The 21,174-nt window shown below is 33.8% G+C and overlaps 1 protein-coding gene across 2 annotated transcripts in view; it reads left to right on the top strand.

Moving 5' to 3' along the window:
* Positions 1–2,570: 2,570 nt before the first annotated feature.
* The window catches only part of RAB28 (RAB28, member RAS oncogene family), a 66,857-nt gene continuing 48,253 nt past the window's right edge, over positions 2,571–21,174 (top strand). Inside the window, exons 1-3 of one of the 2 annotated variants that reach the window (XM_015571861.1) lie at positions 2,571–2,687; positions 8,231–8,319; positions 20,541–20,670. In XM_015571861.1, coding sequence (XP_015427347.1) covers positions 8,290–8,319; positions 20,541–20,670 — 160 coding nt within the window. In that variant the 5' untranslated portion in view covers positions 2,571–2,687; positions 8,231–8,289. The remainder of the gene's footprint in view (positions 2,688–8,230; positions 8,320–20,540; positions 20,671–21,174) is intronic. The other variant, XM_015571860.1, reaches the window with a different exon arrangement.

The raw sequence follows: 21,174 nt of genomic DNA, 5'->3' as shown, positions 1-21,174 counted from the left end.
CTTCTGTATTGTGGAAGGACTATCATTCTGCTTCAAAGGATAACAGTGATATTCATTATGGTGTTTTGACTTAGTTTTCAACATCTTGAATCATCTATTTTTAAACCGTAAGAGTTTTTGGGTCCAAAATTTTCAGATACAAGCATCAGAAACCTGACCTTTTATCATTATTCATGTATCAAGTTTTTTTCTCCATACCCCATTCAGTTCTCAAATTATTGGCAGCTACCAACATTGCCATTTTACTTCCTTTTCTTTTATGAACTCAGCCTCTCTTTCATTCTGATTTGTATCCTGCTTTAACTCCTGGCCATTTTTTCTAGCTTGAGTGTATCTGCTAGTTCTAACTCAGCATTTTGATACATACTGAGAGAATAGATTGAGATCACCACCAACAGTCTCTCCAAGAGAAATTTAGCTCCTCCCCCTAGTAACACACATTTCTACCTCTTTCCTGTTTTGATTCTCACTTTTGATTTCATTGCATATTTTTAAAGATTTTGTTAAGGCAAAACATTCTTTATGGTGTCTTTTCAGTATTAATAAGTATAGTGTGGTTAAAAATTGTTGGCAAAATGTTCACCAAACCATAACACAAACAAAAACCCCACAGAATGAGATGAAATATTTCAGATATGGTAGATGGTTGCTCATTTTATACTTGTTTAAGACCCATATTTATACAATGATGTGTGAGAAATTACTGGATCTGAAAAATAGTATCAAGACTACATAATTGAGGAGGAAGTGCCTCCCATTGATTTGGTTGATCCTGTTTAATTTTATACTAATTATAATAAAGTGTCCGGAGATGATACAAGAATCCATTCTAATATTTTGTGTGCCCAATGACCGGTATTCTTGATAGATTATACTTCATTTCACTTGAAACCCTAATTTTGCCTCAAAAGTGTGGGTAGAAGTTTCTAAGAAAAGAACCTTAGAATTGTTCTGAATATTCATTAGTATAAAAACATTGAACTTTGAGAATCTTAAAGTGAAAAATTACCTTAAAAGACATTATGCTGATGTTACATATGCTCTGAGTTTCTTTTTGACTTAAAATATTTCAGCCATCCATGTATTAAACATTTTGAAATATCTGTAGCAGTAGTGATGAGTTATTTTTCTCTAGAAACTCTGAGCTTCTTCACAGATGAGTTGTGTTCTGAATTAAGTCCAATGGCATAAATAAGTCTAAAGTGAAAAAAGAGTTTAAAAAGGAGTACTTTACCTTTTTAATTCTGATTTCTCAGTTTTTATGGTATTGTTATATGCTTCAGGGAAGCCAAATAAATTTTCATTTTGGTGTAGTGAGTTTATTTCTCATTGTCTAGCAGAACATCCTTCTCGTAGTGCTCAGTAAATATTTGACCAAGTGTCTTCGAAATTTATTATGAATGCTGAGTATTTAACTATTATAAAGGAATTGGAGATAGGCATGCAAGTTGCCATTTCTGTGAGAAATATGTTTCTTGTGTCAAAAGGAGTTTTAGGTTGTTTTGTTTAAAGGAATTGAAATTGATTAGAATTTCTTTTGCACTGCTATACTTATGTCGTAATTATAATGCGCTATCTAGGAAATTTTATCTTAATTTTAAATATTTAGGAGTTGACATCTAGTTTTAACTTTTCAAACCAAAGTGCCATTTTTCCTTAACTTTGGGAGTCTTGAAGTGCATAAAACCTTCATGAAGCTGTCTTTCTCTTCTATTTGGGAGAGTTTACAAATAAATAGTGCATTTAAGATGTTTAAGAAGCTTGTAAGCTGACTTATTTTACTTGTTACCAGAATGATTAATTATTCTTTTGCTTTGATAAGAAATGGTAAAACCTTAGAATTTTGAATACAACTTTTGAGCTTTTAAAATAATGTAGATACTGTATATACTTGTTCTGGTTATAATATTCTTATGACTTTTAAGGTTCATGGCTGGAAAACTTTTATTTTTGCTTGCTTAATATTAATTTAAAACTATCAACTTTTTCACTTAAGGATTATATATTATCAGAATTATTATATAGAATTATTTTCATTATTTTAACAGCTTTAATATAGAGACAAATTAGATATTTAATGATACTTTTCTTGTGGGGAGGGGGAGAAGAAAAGAAATTACATAAACAGTCTTTTCCCTCCTTGATCATTTTTTATTATTGGCTGAGGGCACAAACTACTCAAATTATTTAACCGCAAAAATAAACTTAAGAGTTTTCTGAAATTTGAATTGAACTGATATATATGGATATATAAGATTCAGATCTTTTATCATGATGCTTTAGTTTTCTCTGTTGATACATTTCAAATTCTAATTTCCAGCTAGGAAAAGGAGCTTGACATTGCAGATTTAAAGAGATCTAGCAGTTTGTTGTCTCCACTGATAGCTGTTGGCAAGTGAAGTTTACCTGGTGGCGTGTTAAGTTCCTCTTCCTCTTGAAACTGATTACAACAGCTTAAAGTTGTTGGATTAATGGGAGTATTAATATTAATAGTAATATTAATATTACTGAATAAGATTTAGTAGTGATGTGATGTTAAATTTCTAAAACAAAGACATTAATTTTGATATTATGTGCATTAATTTTTTAGACCTCCCTAGCTACGTGTTTTGCTCAAGAAACTTTTGGGAAACAGTACAAACAAACTATAGGACTGGATTTCTTTTTGAGAAGGATAACATTGCCAGGTAAGAGACTAAAAGTTTAATATAGAAAATTGTGCATATTTTATAATAAGAGACATAGGCAGAAATGTGTAAAATAAATTTTGGGATTGCTTCTACATGAAAATATGTGTAATCAGTCTGTTTATTTAGGGAGATTAATTTTCATCAGCATCTACCATGAAGACATTGTCCATGGTGTGAGAATAAAGTTTATATATGAATACTTCTCTACTCTCCTACTATTTTTGACTACTACAGATTTTTTGAGGATAAACAATAGTTGCTTATAAAATTCTAAAACATTTTAAAAAAATCAAACGCTATACTGTTATCAACAGATACCATATAAAGTAAATGGAAAAGGCTGGAAAGGATTATTTTTTTAAAATATTATTTTGATTAGCCTCTGCTTCAGTTTTTTGTTTGAGAGAAAGTTGGACCAGAAGTATAATGTAGCTATGGAACTTCTGTGCTCTAATATGTGAATGCTGTTTTATGCAAGGCAGCATGAAATTGCTGGCATTTAATAGACCACTAAAATTTAGGGTCCCTAGGCACTCATAAAAATACAGTTTGAGCATTCAAGATGTTTCAGTTCACCATGCAAAGAAACTATTTAGATGCCAGTAGCAGCACATTTTGTGGGAAATACAGGGAAATAATAACAAAAAAAGAGTGGTTTCTGTTTTAAGTTAGTTACTGAACAATTGGGGCTTTAAAATTTTCTGTCCATTCACTGTGATGGTTAAATTATATGTTTAAAGTATTTTATTAAAAGCAGTTTATCTTGATTAGCCTTATAAACTAGTGTATCCCTCTCCTCTCTGAGGAAACCCATTTGAATAAAAACAGTTGCAAGTGTAGTGTCAGAATGCTGTCCTGGGATATGAGTGATAGTGGAAAGGGTTTAGTAAAATCTAATATTATGAAAATATTTTAACCTCTCAAGCACCCCATCTCTCAGCTCTCCATGAGAGTTCTGGAACAGCTAATGAAAACTCTTGGTAATTTAAGGTATTCTGCAAATCTTACTAGTAATAAGCTCTTATATTTTGTGGTGATCTGTATTTAGAAAAAGAAATTAGAAGACACAGTATGAGAAAAGAATTCTAATATTCTATTAATGGAGTTATTTTTCAACAAGAGGTTTAAATGAGAAACATGCATATTTAGTTTCACTTGTATTTTCTTTTAATGTATTAAAAACCAAAAATCTCATTTTATTTTCATCATTCTCACTCTTATGGGTAGGTTACTGCTACATTCATAATATTTACAGCAGTCACTAGCAGAATACATGCATTATCACATAATATACATGCTGAAAACATACTTTTAGAGCAGTTTTTTTCAGAAGTGCCAGTCGTACACAGGGAATCCCAGAATGTACTTAGGTATTGACTATGTTCTTTTGATGCTAATTAGCAAAAACACCATCTTTCTGTATCATTAATATTGTTTAATTTTTCTGATTTTTTAGTTCAGACATTTTTTTTAAAATATATTTTATTGATTTTCCACAGAGAAGAAGGGAGAGGGATAGAGAGTTAGAAACATCACTGAGAGAAATCGATCAGCTACCTCCTGCATGCCCCCCACGGGGGATGTGCCCGCAACCAAGGTACATGCCCTTGACCGGAATCGAACCTGGGACCCTTCAGTCCGCAGGCCAAAGCTCTATCCATTGAGCCAAACCGGTTCGGCTAGTTCAGACATTTAAATAAAGGAGCAAGTACCTATTCAAACATTAAAAACATTTTAAGACTAATTTTGGACATTTTATATATTTGATAGATGTGATGATTTCTGATCTGTTGCACAATACTAATCAATTTTTAAATTTTGATTACTCTGCAAAAAATGTTTGGTATTTTTGAAATTCAAATTTATAATTTAATATTTTAGAGTTAGAAAGTACTTAGGTTAAAAAATGATGTTAGGAAATGTATATTCAATGAATGTATATTTTAATTTTCCTGATTCAGTTTTATTTTGATGGGCAGAGTTCCAGAAATTTCCTTTTTTTTGAAAAGGCAATTGGATTTATTTCTATTAAGTAGACATTATGGTAGAAATTTCAGTAGGAAAAAATAGTTTTAATGTATCTTGATTTTATATAATTAATTGGTAAATTAAGAAATAATTTACCTATTAAGGTGAGTAAATTACAAAGTCATAGTATATCCTTAATATACATTACCTTAATTTTAATTCATTGTAACTGTTAAATATAGTATGATCAATATTTGTATCCTTTGCTAAAACATTGCAGGTAGCATTATGGGATTTATATTAAAGAAGCATAGTAATCAAATCTAGTATTTATTAGTATTCCAGTAACTCTTATGTCCTTTCAGATTGTTAGCAGCGTAATACTGCCTGTCCAGCTATTCACATTCTCTTCATGCACGTTTTCAAAGTCATTACTTTGCAAATACTCATCCATTTTAGTGTATTTCATGATCTGGTATGCTGTATAGTCTGGATGCAACCACTGTGCAGATTTTACTGCTTAAAATAGTCTATCTGTTTGTCAGAGATTCTGCTGATAGAGCTTCTTAAGAGCCTTAGTCAAAATACTTTCAGGAAGCTTGTGGGTACAGTCCAGTAAACAGCGTTCTACTGTGAAAAGGATTTCTAAGTCTTTAGTACAAGAAGTGGGCAGACTTGTGTTTTTAGTTCCATCTTGACTATGCAGCACTTTAAGTAAGGTTAACCAAGGCACCAAGTGTACTTTTATAAGGTCACTGTTGAATCCTCTTTGTGGCTTTGATTCATACCAAAAGAAACTTACCTGTATTTTGTCACCTCATTTATTTATTTTTTTTCTCTAGTTACATGTCTTTTCTTACAAAGGAGCAGGAATTTTGTACAATTTTGATTTGGGATTAGATTGCTGGCAATTTTCTTAATGTTTTTTTATTAGAAAATTATATTAGATAGATTCTTGATTTTTAAAAGTTTTGCAATATTATTTAAATATTAGTTATTTATATAGCTTCATAGGTATGCTATTTTGAAAATATACTGGGAGACTTCATGTCTATGTGTGCAGAAACTAAAGTGATGTTGATTTGAATTCCATGTTTATGTGATTTCATTTTTATTTTTATGTGTTAATCTCAAATTCAAATGTGGCAATTAAAATTATATTTCTAGATATATGTAATAATTAAAAGTTAATATTTGTTGAGGTAATGGTAGTAGAAATTTTCTTTTTTGCTTTGTTCTTTTGCTAGCATTGCATGTTAATGGGTTATCAGTAATGCATAGCAGTTTTTATTTCTGAAGCACTAGAATATGTATATTAAAAAAAAACAAGCCAACCACAAAAGAGTGCTTATTCGGAAAGGTATGGGTTTAAAAAATACCCTCAACACATAAATACAGTATAAACCTCTTGGAGACAGTTGAATAAATGATGTAGAGTCTTCAGGTGATTGTCCTCAGAATTTGAAAACATGTCATGAAGATCATGTTCCTAAAGTTATAGTTGAAGTATTCATAACACTTAATTCAGATAGGACCTGAATATCAGAACTTAAAGGAAAAAGGCTTAGTATATCTTCATATGAAATTAAGTGATAGGTTTTACTGTCCTTGAAAAAAATGGGAGTAGATGTATTTTATTAAGTGTTGCCAAAAACCCTACTGTAAAAATATTAATATTTTTAGATACTGATTGTAAAGAGTTTTTCCAAATAAAATGAGTGGAATACTGCCTGTTTACCTAAGGGCTTCTGAAATTATTTGATATAATTCTAATGATGGCTAGCCCTGCCTGCTTAATTTGAGACAGCAGTATAGGGGAATGAGTTCAGCTTTGAATTTTGAAAAATTTAGATTTTTAAGAAATTATGTTTTTACAAGTTGTTGGACAAGTCTTAGTCTGTGACATTTTGGTTTTCGTATTCATAGAGCTTAAAAACATTTCTGTCATTACTCTGTGAACGTCAAAAGTGAGTGTATGTGGGAATGATGACAGGTGATAAACTTCAGTAGCTCTCATTAATGCTAATGGAGGTTCCTCATGTAAATCCTCTGCATGTTGGCAGATGAACAGACCTACATCCAAATAATGGAAAGATTGTAATGCATACCCAACACCCAAAACTCAGAGTTAAGGGCAAAACTTGGCTGGTTAGTCCAGTGTTGTGCTTTCCTTTCAGTTGTAAAGTTGAATGGTTTGACTAACATTTTCCGATTTTATTGTTTTACATTGGTATAAAAATTCATATATTTTATAGTCCTTTTCTCTTCTTTTTTTTTTGTGTTTGAGGTGACACTAATTTTTTAGTTTCTAAGTTTTTATTTTGAGTTTTTCTGATTTGCAAATTTTTTAGGAAGATACATTTTTGGTGAGGGAACTCATTTTGAAGATACTGAAATTTTGCCTACCTTTGGAGAAAACTGCATAATTTTATTAGAAGAAATAGTTTGAAATGTTAAACTACAAAGCATATTGAACATGGTCTTTTTCTAGTCATTAATTGTATTGATTAGAGAGAGTAGTTTATCAATAATTTGCAAAATCAACTACAAAATTTTAAAGATTGATTTGTATTTTTATAATGTTTGTGCATGGAAGAAGCATCATAAAGCTGATTTTATGAAGGCTTTGAAAGCACATATAATTTGTTTCAATGGAAATGCTTTGAACAGGTATAAATGCATCATATTTAGTGATACATGTGGTATGTACCCTACCTCACTTCTGAAGAGGATAATCGATTGTGTTTGTATTTTATAAGTTAAATTTGAAAACATGTGTTTTTTTTATTATGTTTACTATTGCATATAATAGCTGACATTTAAATTTAAAAAATTTATTCAAGTTGAAACTATGGATTCATTTTGTTGTCTATTATCATTCTGTGGGCTTTAGAACCTTTAGAGTATGGAACTTAACAGTAAAATTCATTATGTGCAATAGGGTAGGTTAGTATATAAAATTCAATTTTTATTTTTAAAGTATCTTTCTTGTTCCAGTTACAAATACTATATTGTTCTATTTTCTGTTCAAGAAAAATTTTTTATGATTTAAGAAATTTGCCCTAGCCAGTTTGGCTCAGTGAGTAGAGCGTTGGCCTGCGGACTGAAGGGTACCAGGTTCGATTCCGGCCAAGGGCACATGCCTGGTTTTGGGCCCCAGTGAGGGGCGTGCATGAGGCAGCCAATCAATGATTCTCTCTCACCACTGATGTTTCTATCTATCTCTTCCTGTCCCTTTCTTTCTGAAATCAAGAAAAATATATTTAAAAAAAGATTTAAGAAATTTATGAATTAATGCTTTCTTTATTTTCTTTTGTTTTAAAGATAATTAAAAATGTGGTTCCATGGAAATGGGGTAAAAGCATAAGCCTAAATTTCCACTGTGATTTCTTTTGGTAACATTACTTTATTCTTCCGAATATCTGACTACATGAGTCTGTATAATAAAAGGCAAATTAGGTTCAGAGTTTATGATTGTGATTTAATGTTCTGTGAAACTGGATTCAATTGTTACATTGTTACTTAACTTTTTTGTATTCTTTTATTTTCCTTTTTTGTTTTCCTTATTTTAGGAAACTTGAATGTTACACTTCAAGTTTGGGATATAGGAGGGCAGACAATAGGAGGCAAGATGTTGGATAAATATATCTATGGAGCCCAGGTATGACATGAATTCTGTGATTATTCTGATATTGAAAATACTCTTCTCACAAACACACTTAACTGGGCACACACACACACACACACACACACACACTTTTTTGGACATGATTTCTATTTGATATGTAGAGAAACTAAATTTATATTTATGCTAATCCTTTGGTTTCATCCTTCCCAAATTGTTTGGAATGATTTGGATTAAGGAACTGCTGTGACTCTAATAGCTTTCATATGCTACTTATATTACATGATATTATTATCAGCAGTTGAATAAATGTAATGATAATTGTTACCGTGATATTTATTAGCTGACTTCAGAATAGTGAAAACTTTCAAAATATATAAGCTGAATGAATAAAAAATATAGAAAGGGAAAATGTCATTTCATTTAAATTATGAGGACAAAAAGCATATTTCTATGTCTGTATTTTTGTTATATGAACTAGTCTGCTAAATATTTATAGTTCTACAGATTTAATAGATATATCACTATATTATATCAGAAAACTAAGTATGACTAATTATATATATGAAGCACATACAATATTTTAATATAATGATGGCTTTTCAGAAGAAAATGTGTATATTATATAACAAAAATTATTTGGCAACATGAGCTTATATAGACATGTTTTTAAATTAAAATATTGTATAAATAGGGAATGTGCATGGTAGTAGTATACTTTAAAAAGTTAATTATGGACATGCTATTAATTTTTGCTTTTTCTTCCACTTTTAATTAGTGTGTCTCCTTCATATCATCTCAGGCACTGGGAGGAGTTTGATGTTTTTAGTGGGATAATAAGAACTTGGTTATGTAGAACTATGTTGCCTATAAGAAATGAATCTAGAATATGAAGACAGATAATGTTAAGCACTCTTCTTCATGAAGTTTGATGATTGTTAAATACTATTACTTTGATTTTTGATGAAAAAGAGATTCTCTGAATTATTTTTTAACGTAAATGAGGCTCATATGGTTCTGATCATGTATAAAGGCCCTACTTTTGCTTTTTATATGATTGATACATTGATTGGGTTCTTAAAACTCTTCTTTGCCTTTTCTTCTACACTAGAGGCCCGGTGCATGGATTTGTGCACTGGTGGGGTCCCTCCTGTGGGGATCAGGCCAAAACCGGCAGTCCAGTATCCCCTGAGGGATGTAGTAGTGTGCGAAGTGGCAGGCCACTGGGGAGGAGTCCAAACCCAGGCTGGGCACTGCGCCGCTATTGCTCATCCTGGCCCTGCTGTGTCTGCTGCCTGCTGCTGCTGAGTAGGCTTGCTGCTGCTTTGCTGCGGTCTCTGCGCGCCCGTCCTAGGGAGATACCGGTGTGCCCATGACCGAGAAGCGGCCGCGGCCTTGTACCCAGTCAGTCCTGATGCCGGTCCCAATCCCAGTCCTGGTCCAGATGGAGGAAGGGCATGCAGGGGGATTGTCCATGGGAGAGGCTCGTGCCACTGCAGCAGCGCTAGCCAACTGTGAGCCCCGCATCTGGTGCCCACCTGTGGGAGTGCACTGACCACCAGGGGGCAGCTCCTGCATTGAGCGTTTGCCCCGTGGTGGTCAGTGCACATCATTATGACTGGCTGAACGGTTGAACAGTCACTTAGGGTTTTATATTTATAGATAGATTGTTCTTTGTCTCCTGAAAAGCCTTCCTGCTCACTTAACATTTTCTCTTGTGACCATACGACTTGGTACTTTATGCATGTTTTTTTTTTTTCCTTAAAAGGTACATCTCAGGTTTTGGTTTCTGTCTTTATTGTTGTTTAATTTTTTGTTTTAAACTGATTATCTTTAAAGTGGATATTAAGCTAAAGAAAAATTGCTGAACAGAGATTTGTGGAAATCAACAGTCCTTGTTTCACATAGTTGGTAAAATGGGATTTGAAAATAAAAATCTCTATCCACGTTGCTCCATTAAGATCTATCTTCAAGGACACATATTGGATTAAAAAGAAAAAAAGAAAATTAGATTAGTCAAGCTTCTTATGATATTTGATTCTGAGTGTCAAATAAAATCTTTATGTTTTATAGATGGAGCTAGAGTTAGTGGAGAACAGGAAGATTTTATGCATCTCAGCGAAAATAAGATAAAATTTAATTAATTAATTCATTTAAAACTTAGGGAAATATTACACTCATGTATTGAAATCTTAATTTTACCATATGTAAAGTCATTAAAAATTATTATTTGATATACGTAAATTATTTAAAGTTTTCTTAATGTTATAAAATTATGGTATATAAAAATTAATATTAATGTGAAATTCACGTAATATAGAATGAACCATTTTAAAGTATATAATTAGTGGCATTTTGTACATTCATACTGTATGACATCCCCTCACATCATCTTTTGTACAGAGTATGTTTTATACTATTACATACCTGCTTATAATTAGTAGGCATTGTGGGCAAATTTGTAGAAATTTCAGAAATTTCCATCTTTTTTGAGAGTATTTGAGGTTAGTAAAATTTCTCTATTCTCTTCTAATTCACCTCATATCTTGGGAGGAAGAGAATGCTATATATTTTTTAGAACTTGTTATGTAAGATTTCTATTTTGAAGGTGGTCTTTTTTCTGTTTGATGGTGTCTTATTTATATTTTACAATTTCTGTGAATGTTGTAAGCATATACCATGTTTTATTAAACAACAATATAATATAGTACTTCTGAGAGGTCCATTAACATTTGCATGAAAGTGTCTCAGGAAACTAGTAATTCTGAGATGATAAAATGAATTGTCATAAATTAATGATAATATAATAAATTTTCTTTTCTTTCCAGAGATTTTAAATTAAATGCTATGTAAAATATATAAAGTGCATTTACTAGTAGTTTCTTGTTAAAATATGTGTAATTTTTTTATCCAGGTCAGAGAAGCTCTAACTACAATTCACTACCATAAATTAGGGGAAATGTTACTTTTCAAGAATAATACTTTCAAATAATTCTAGTAGCATTTAAATATACTTAACTTTATATTATATCATATAATTATTCTTCAAAGTGGATCAATATTGTTTCTAGAGTTGTTGATGCTATCTGTTACCTATCTCATGAATACTTTATATTTTAGCAAACACGTTACAGGATAGAACTCTTCATAAATAATGTTTTGATGAACTGTTTTGAGGACATCAATTTAATGTATTATTAGGATTTTATTTTAGATTCTCTAGTTTATATATTGGGTATAAAAATAATTATCTTAAAACCATCAGAGCTATTAAGTTAGTGAATCTTTTTTTAAAACATCCATGAAGAAGCTTATTTGTTGTTTGGAAATTGATTTAGTTTCAAATAAAACTGATTATTTTATCATCTTCACTCCCCTCCCCCCCAATAGCATTAAACTTTAGTATTAAATAGTCTGTTGAGTAGTACTGTGTGAAACAAAATTGAATTGACACCCAAGAAAGAATTAGTGGGATATTTTGACAAGAACTGTTCTAAGAATTCAAGTATATCCCAGTTAAATTCCCAGGTTTAGAATTGCCTTAAATTTTCTAGGAGTCTTCAGAAAGATGTTATAGACTATTTTTCATAGTGGTTACAAGCAAACACACAGTACGTAGTGTTTAGTGCCTTGTAACCTGTGGCTAACAGAGGCTAATAACAAACCTCAGAGAAGAACTGCATGTTTCATTTTTGTAGCTCTTTCCATCCTGGAATCTAAGTGGTTAGCAAACACTGCCCTACTGAGCATAAGCTCAATGAAGTATAGTCATTTGTGAGTTAGAACATAACTATTATTGTGTGCCAGTGCCCCACACAGATGAGCCAGCCTGTTAACCACCAACAAAAGGATTTGGTGTTGGTATGACAACTGAGGAGAGATCACATCCGAAAGTGGGATTCCCTGAGCCCCTCTGCTATCTTTTATTATGAAATTTTTAGTTGGATTTTTGCCAACTTATATCTAATTATATTTGCAGACCTCTCTTGCTTTGCTATTTCTTCTTACAGACTGTAGTTATTTCAAAGTATATGTTGTTATGGCTGTTGTTATAGCTATATGATTTATTTCTATATATAATTAAAAACTAAAGTACATTATTTGTCATACAAATCAGGGAGAAAAATCACCTTTTATTTTGAGAATAGGGAACTTTTCATTTTAGGGAAGGTTAAATTGTATGTGTATGGTGCCTTATAAAACTTAGAAATAAATCTATGAAATACCTTCTAAGACTGTTGTGTTCCCACCAGTGTTTGTTTCTTCAAGACTCCTACCAGTTATTCCTTTGCAAATGGTATCCATTTGATTTACTGACTCATCATGCTTATTAGATATGGTGATAAGTGAAATAGATGAAAACAAAATACTATATGAAGTAATTTTACATAATATTTACTAAACGTCTTGAGGTTTACAAAGAGAAGGGAATTGCAGGGGAGAAAGATGTTAAGATATAGAAAATGGAGGAAATTAGTGTTGAAGAATTTGAAAATATAGCAGGATTTATTAAGCCTGAAATCTGATTTCCAGAAGTCATGGCAGAAATATTTGGGAAGAAGAGGAGCCACTGGTAGGGCAAATTGGGAAGCGGAAGCACAGGGTAGTAAGGGGATAAAGACATAGGAAAAGGATGAATAGTGGGTAGATGGGTGGTAAAAGAGGGTACCAGGGACATGACACATGGTGATGGGTTTAGATATCTACAAGATTACCAAGAAAATTATTTCCAGTATCCCCAGTTGATTCTTTTCAGATTTTAGTTGTTACCAAGATGTGTTGGATTTGTGAGGGAGTTGTATTTTCTTTTGGCTGAGAAGATTCTGATAGAATTCTGGAAGGAGTCACAAGAGGTCTGGATTGATCCATGTGGTGAGAGACTTAGGGCTTTGAGGTGCTTGTATAGACTCCCAAAGAGATGAGCACTTAGAGGTTTGGCTTTGGTGTGCTGAAGCTGGCGGGAAGAGGCCCTGGGAGTCAGTGTCTGCTTTTATGATTTTGGTAGTTTGTGTCTTTTAAAGAATTGGTCCATTTCATTTAAGTCGTCAAATTTTAGCCATAGAGTTGCTTATCGTCCTTTATTATCCTTTTAAGGTCTGTGGGATCAGTAGTGATACACTTTATTAATTTGTCTCTTTTCTATACCTCCCTTTTTGGTTAACTTGGCTAGAGAGTTACCAGTTTTTGGTTTTATTCATTTTATTTATTGTTTTCCTTTTTTCAGTTTCATTGATCTCTAGGTAATTTTTATTATTTAACTTTTCTGCTTGCATTAGGCGTAAGTTGCTCTTCTTCCTTAGTTTCTAAAGTGGAAGCTCAGGCTATTGATATTTCTTCTTTTCTAAAATGTACATTCAGTGCTATACACTTTCCTATAAGCACTGTTATTGCTCTATTTCAAAAGTTTTGATAGGTTGTGATTTTATTAGCTTAAGGTATTTTTTAACTTCTCTTGATACTTTTTTTTTGACCCATGTGTTATTTTGAAGTATGTCGTTTAATCTCCAAATATTTTGAGTTTTCCAGCTATCTTTCTATTGCTGATTCCTAATTTAATTCCATTGTAGTCTATCTGCTAACATGCTTTGTATGATATCTATTCTTATAAATTTGCTAAGGTATATTTTATGGCCTACAGTGTAGTCCAAACATGTCAAACAAGACCCACAATAAATATTTTTGTGGCCCAGCCAATATAACGGTATGTAAGAAACGTTTTAATAAAAATTTCATAACTTAATTTTTACAATATCCTGTTATACATAATTATTAATAATGAACTACAACGTTTGCTAGTGACTGGTTACAATAATTGTATTGCATTCATTTCCCTTATGTGCCTTACTTGCAGGTGCATCATTTCTCTCTACTAATGCTAGCAGCAAATATTTTAGCAGCCGATTGCCATGTCATTAGTCTTGTACTGACTTGTTTGGTGTGCGCAACAGGAAATATTGCACTTTTGGAGAACAAGAAAAACTGGTTTATTTGCGTTACACTTATTAATTTGTGCAGTTATTCAGTGTCTAATAAGTTAATGTTCAAGAAAAATATTAATTTTTATTAAGATGTTCTATTATTTTATGTTAACGACTAGAGGCATGTTGCACAAAAAGATTCGTGCAATAGGCCTTCCCTTCCCCTGGCTGCCGGCACCGGTTTTCCTCCAGCTCCCGGGACCCAGGCCTTTGCTCTGGCTGGAGCCGCCTTCAAGCCTTCGCTGCCCCACCCGGCCGCCCTGGGTTGGGTGGCACAGGGGCCGCCCACTGCCCCATGGCGCAGATAGCAGGCCCGGCTGGGGGCAGGGCAGGCGGGATGGTGATATCCCGCCCTGCCTGCAAGTATGCAAATTAGCCGCCATCTTTGTTGGTGGTTAATTTGCATATCATGCTGATTAGCCAATGGGAGGCATAGTGAAGGTACGGTCAATTACCATGTTTGTCTATCATAAGATAGGATTACTCATTTCAGCATATCTTGGTGAGTGTCTCATGTGAACTTGAGAAGAGTGTAAATTCTAATATTGTTGGACAAACTGTTCTATAAATGTCAATTAGATGACGCTGATTGTTAGTGCTGTTCCGTTCAACTTACTGGTTTCCTGCTTGATGTATCAATTAATGAAAAAAGAGTGTTGAAATCTCCAATTATATTACTGGATCTGAGGATTTGGAATTTTTTATAGTTCTATCAGTTTGGTCTCATGCATTTTGATACTCTGTTATTAGGTATATGTACATGAAAGATTGTTATGTTTTCTTGGAAAATTGACCGCTTTATTATGATACCAATTTTTATACTTTAAACTAGAGGCCCTGGTGCACGGAATTCATGCATGGGAGTGGCGGGGGGGTGTGTGTCCCTCAGCCTGGCCTGCACCCTCTCCAATCTGGGACCCCTTGGGGAATGTTCAACTGCCGGTTTAGGCCTGATCCCACTCAGCCAGGGCTCCTTTTTTTTATTTATTTATTTTTATTCTTTAGAGTTATATCTCTTTGCTTATGTTAGTCACCTATATTGTCTTACCCTTTTATTAGAATTTTTAACATATTAATCATAGTTATTTTAACCTTGGTCTGACGTAGTTTCAACTCTGTGTCATATCTGATTCTGGTGTAGGCTCAATCCCCAATGGGGGGTGTGCAGGAGGCAGCTGATCAATGATTCTCTCATCATTGATGTTTCTATCTCTCCCTCTCCCTTCTTCTCTGAAATTAATACAAATATATTTTAAAAACAAACAAATAAAAATCCTTGGTCTGATAATTCCAACTTTATTATATCTGAGTTTGATTCTAATGATTGCTTTTTCTTTTCAAACAGCCTTTTAGTGTTCTAATTTTTTGTTGAAAGCTAGACATGATGTATTGAGTAATAAGAACTCAGTCAAATAGGCCTTTATTGTGAGGTTTTATGTTAACATGGCCAGGAGTTAGTCTGAATTTAATGTTAACTGAAGCTGTAGGTGCCAGAGACATCAAATTCCTCTATGTCTTTGAGTTTTTCTCTCCTTTTTTTCTGGGTGTCTTAAAGAATTCTTTCTTAGTTGGAGTTTGTGTCTTGTAGCTTTTTCAGCTATAATCCACTACTATTATACTGCAGTTGTGTTGGTGTTTGGTAAAGTATGAGGGAGGGAAAACATTCTGTACTCTTATGATTAAGTCATGGCCTTTTGGTGGGCTGTGACCTTCACAGGGGTTTCTTAGCTCTTCCCACTTAGGTGATACAGGGTGATAGAGGGGGCTGTAATTAGGAACTGCCCTTCCTCCATGTCATCAGTTAAGACTCTGATTAAGCCTTTTCTCTTGGTGAGAATATCTCTTTTTATGGATAATGCTCTGTGCATATTTTACAATGGTTACTTTCTCCCTTCCCATGCCAGAGCCAGGAAGGAATCTTTCTTGATTCTTTATGAGGAACTGGTGGGCTTCTTGGAGATAAAATTCACTCCCCCAGGAATTTTCAAGCTAGACCATACTCAACCTTCAGCATTTTATCAAATTTATCATTTAAATGTTTCTACCATTTACTGGCTCTGATGGTTTCTGCTCTAGGTAAGCAGATTTGGGTTATAACTCTCTGAATTTACTTCTCTTCCCGGATTTCAGGGTGGAAATTACCTGCCAAACTCAGCTCTATTATATCCAAGAAAAGTAATTTATTTTCTGTTTGTTTAGCTTTCTTTTCTGATTGTAGGACAAATGTGACAACTTCCAAGCTCTTTACATGTTGGAGGTGAAACCGAAAGCCCTGGAATTTCTTATTTTCCCCTTTATTTTTTAAAAAATTACTTTTCAATTACAATTGATATACAGTATTACAGTAGTTTCAGGTGTACAACATAGTGGTTAGACATTTATATACTTAATGAAGTGATCACCTGATTAATATAGTACCCTTCTGGCCTGGAATTTCTTTTGTATTTTAGTGTTTTTGATTTTCTTGTTTTCACTATAGAGGTGAAGGTCAAAACTGGTACAAAATTGTCATCTTAGGAGCAGAGATAAAATCGTAGTTTTTACATGAATGCTGTTGAGAACTGGTATATGAACAGATAGATTTTTGAGTTGATAGATAGCTAGTTTAATGAAAAAGGCTTATCCTTCTATCTTTCTTGAGTCCTGGAAGATATATAGGTATCACTGATTGGGAAATACAGGACATATTGGTCTATATCAGGAATTGGTAAATTTTCCCTTAAAGAGCCAGATAGAAACTATTTTAGATTCTGTAGGCCCTACTGTCTCTGCTGCAGCTACTCAACTTTGCGGTTGTAGTGCAAAAGCAGTTATTGGTAACAATGAATATGAGTATATTTCATTAGAAGTTTATTTAAAAATATGGGGCCCTAGCTGGTTTGGCTCAGTGGATAGAATGACGGCCTGCAAACTGAAGGGTCCCAGGTTCAATTCCGGTCAAGGGCACATGCCTGGGTTGCAGGCTCAGTCACCAGTGAGGGTGTGTAGGAGGCAGCTGATTAGTGATTCTCATCATTGATGTTTCTATCTCTCTCTGAAATCAATAAAAATATATTTAAAAAAACAAATAAATAAATGAAAGTATGGGATGTGGACTATATTTGACCTGTGGGCCATAGAACCCTGGTCTAGATCAATGGTATTTAATTGTTATTACATAGCTCTGTCTAGTACTGATTATTAAGAGATTGTAGCCATGTTTTATTTGCATGTGTTCTATCATGTTCAAGTATTGACCCATGTTGAGATGAAGTTTTGCATATATTAATTAGAATGGTTCCTCAAATCTTAAGGTTTAAGAGTCATCTTAGGTCAAGGCTCAATTTATGAGTGTAAAAACTACCATTAAGTTGCTTTGAAACTGTGATTCTTTTTCACTCAGAATAATAAAAATAATTTCCAGCAATTGTGTTAGTTTTAAAATAAGTATTTTTTATTACTTCACTTAGTCACTTAGGCATGGCAAGTATTATGAAGGTGATGATAGAAGCATTGCCCCAAAGCAGTAGATAGTAGGGCCAGGACTGCAACCCAGCAATAATTTGACTTCCAGGGCAGAGCTCTTTTACCACATGTATTATCACTCATGACAACTGGAGGTGGAGTTAGTAGATTGAAGATTAGCTTTCTTTAGAGGTCAGTTCTGGGGTTTATTCTTAATAAGAAAAGTGGGATTATGCTCATTATTTCAAACTAGAGGCCCAGTGCACAACATTTATGCACTGGGGGTGGTGGGGGAGGTGGGGAAGGGTGGTCCCTCAGCTCAGCCTGCTCCCTCTTGCAGTCCGGGAGCCCTCAGGGGATGTTCTGCTGAGGCTGTCTTCTGCCACTGCCACTTTACTCACCCACAGCCAGCTTCTGGCTGAGCGGTGCTCCACTTGTGAGAGTGTACTGACCACCAGGGGACAGCTTCTGTGTTGAGCGTCTTCCCCCTGGTGGTCAGTGCGCACCATAGTGACTGGTCATTCCGCCATTTGGTCAATTTGTATATTAGCCTTTTTTATATAGGATAATTCTGTGTTGGGCATTATTTCAGTGCATTTGGGAAGACAGAAATAGATGTCTAAGTTACTAAAGTGAATCAGGCAAGTGATATTGCATAATAATTATAGAATATTTAAACTGGAAGGGATTTAACTCAGTTATCTAATTTCAGAGGCAAATAACCCAAGATTCAGAGAGAATAAGTGACTTGGAGGCCAGTGTAGTTTAATAAAAGAGCATGATACTGGAAGACCATAACAGCAGTATGCTAGAACCAATTTGGAAGAGTTATTGTTAAGTTCAGGAATTTTTGTGAGCCAGTTGAATACATTTATGGTTAAAAATTATATATAAACTTACAAATTATATAAAAAACAAATATATGCTTACTTACTAATTATTTTGCTATATATATATACACACATATATATATTTAAATATATTTTTATTGATTTCAGAGGAAGGGAGAGGGAGAGAGAGAAACATCAGTGATGAGAGAGAATCATTGATTGGCTGCCTCCTGCACGCCCCCTACTGGGGACCGAGCCTGCAACCCAGGCATGTGCCCTTGACCAGAATCGAACCCAAGACCTTTCAGTCTGCAGGCCAGTGCTCTATCCACTGAGCCAAACCAGCTAGGGTTATTTTGCTATATATTTTTATTATCTATGCTTTCGAGATTATTTATGTTTAGTATACCTGTGTGGTAGAGGTGCTATATAGTGATGTCCTACCACATTCTGTGATCAGTGAGTGACTTTGATAACGTGAAAATAGCCACACAGTATTTACACCACAGAAATGGGCAAACATGACAAATCAGGCTTGAGGTACTGTTTTGTTGATTGTCTAGACCAGGAATCAGTGTTCCGATCCCCACCCGTACCATTCCCTGAGCGAATTGGTAAATATTTACCAAGATATCACTGTCTGTGACTCCTGTGTTGGTATACTTGTCTGTTTTTGTGCTTGGCTTTGATGCAAGACTGTGAGTTCCTGGAGGTTTGGAATTTATATACCTAGCACCCAGCACAGTGCTAGGCATATAGTTGGCAGACAAATGTTTGTGGAATGAATGAGTGAACTTTATATTTATTCAAATATAAAGTTTATATTTGATTCAAATTCTGGCTCAATTACTTAACTAGCTGTGTGACCTTGGTTATTTTAATCTTTGTTTATTAGTAAAATGAGAATAATAACACCAGCTTTGCATGCTTGTTCTGATGATTAATGAAAAGATCTAGAGATGTGTAGTATATTATAGGTGCAAAAAAAATAGTCAACATTTATGATTATAACTTAAGAAGAAAGAGACATAAATGCTATTAGGGTCCAGACTTACATTGTATGCAGAGCTTTGTATTAAGTGTTTGACCACAAACTGGATAAGAATCAAGAATCTGGCACTGCTATTTTTGTGTGTACGTACTTCTCCTTCCCCCACAAAATAATGGGATATATTAAAAGGAATATGATATATAAGAGGCAGGAAGCAATCCCTCTGTTATATTTGGCTTTGTTCATGCTCTTATTACAGTATCATATCTAGTTTTACATTGCTCATTTTAAAGAGGATGTCAAAAAATTGTATGGAGAGTGTCCTGGGAAGAACCAACAACTATGATTAAAGGGATAGAAAATAGGTCCTTTGAGGCAAGTTTGGAGAATTGAGTTTGTTTATTCTGGAAAGGAGACAGTAAAGGAGTTTCTTAACTATCTTCAAGTACACGAAGGGTTATTACAAGGAGGATACTCACATGTTGTTCTCCAGATGCACAGAGGACCAAAAGAGGAAATCGATTTATTTCATTTAAAGAAAATTGTGTTAAAACACTGAAATGGCCTATCAAGGGATGTCATGGAATCTCCATTTAAAAAATATTTAAAAAGAGCAGCAGCAGATGGTTTTTTTATTGAAAGGTTTAAATATTTGACCTCATGAAAGTAACAGACAGGATTGTAGGCCTTGCATCTTTTTTCTACCTCTGTCATATTTTCTTACATTGATTATAACTTACCAAGCATATCCCAGATATCTTACTAGAAAACCACTTATAACTTGATAAAATTATTATTTAGCTTGCTTTACTTGGTTTGGGTTTATCTTGAATGAAAAGATTCAGTATTATCTGTCTGCTAATAGCTTAAGTCAAAGTAAGTTTATATATAGAATAGCCCTCATTTGTATTTTTACATGATTCTAGGCTTACCTGAAGCATTACTTAGAGTATTTAGTATTAATATTATTTTCAAGTAGTGTATTACAAATATTCTGTAACTCTTTTGTGACAGGGAATCCTCTTGGTATATGACATTACAAATTATCAAAGCTTCGAGAATTTAGAAGACTGGTATACTGTGGTGAAGAAAGTGAGCGAGGAGTTGGAAACTCAGCCACTGATTGCCTTGGTGGGCAATAAAAGTAAGTTATTAATGCTTATCAATATATAGTAAAGTTTATTTGCCTATCCTATTGTTTTTATTTCTAAAAATGCCAGTGTTTGGAAACATAAATAGATACAGCTTTCCTGGAGTAAGCAAATTGCTTGAAGGGAAAATTCCTAAAGATGTGTACAATCTTTTCAATAACAGTTTTGATGCTGATCTATCTTAACTGCTGTGCTGCTTTGGCCAATTCCTGTTAAGATAAGTTCTGCTCTGACTGTGTGTTTTGGCTTCCTGAGGTCTAAGGAAACAGCGTGGCCTATTAAGAACAGCAACACAGCTGCAGATTTTATGATATTGCTCTACAGTTTCTCTCTGCCCCAGAGATTTTGGGAGATACATTTCATTAAATGATCCCCTATTCTAGGGAAGGAAGCAGTGTCTTTGTGGAATTTTGTGTGCATTGTTTCTTGCTCCCATAAAGTTCCTTTCTGAATCTTTTAGGCTCTGAAATAGAAGTATATATATATTGAGAAAACGT

The sequence above is a fragment of the Myotis davidii genome, unplaced genomic scaffold, assembly GCF_000327345.1.
Source record: "Myotis davidii unplaced genomic scaffold, ASM32734v1 scaffold204, whole genome shotgun sequence".
NCBI lineage: Eukaryota > Metazoa > Chordata > Mammalia > Chiroptera > Vespertilionidae > Myotis > Myotis davidii.
The sequence above is the reverse complement of the archived record's forward strand: the minus strand, read 5'-3'. Positions and strand labels throughout refer to the sequence as shown.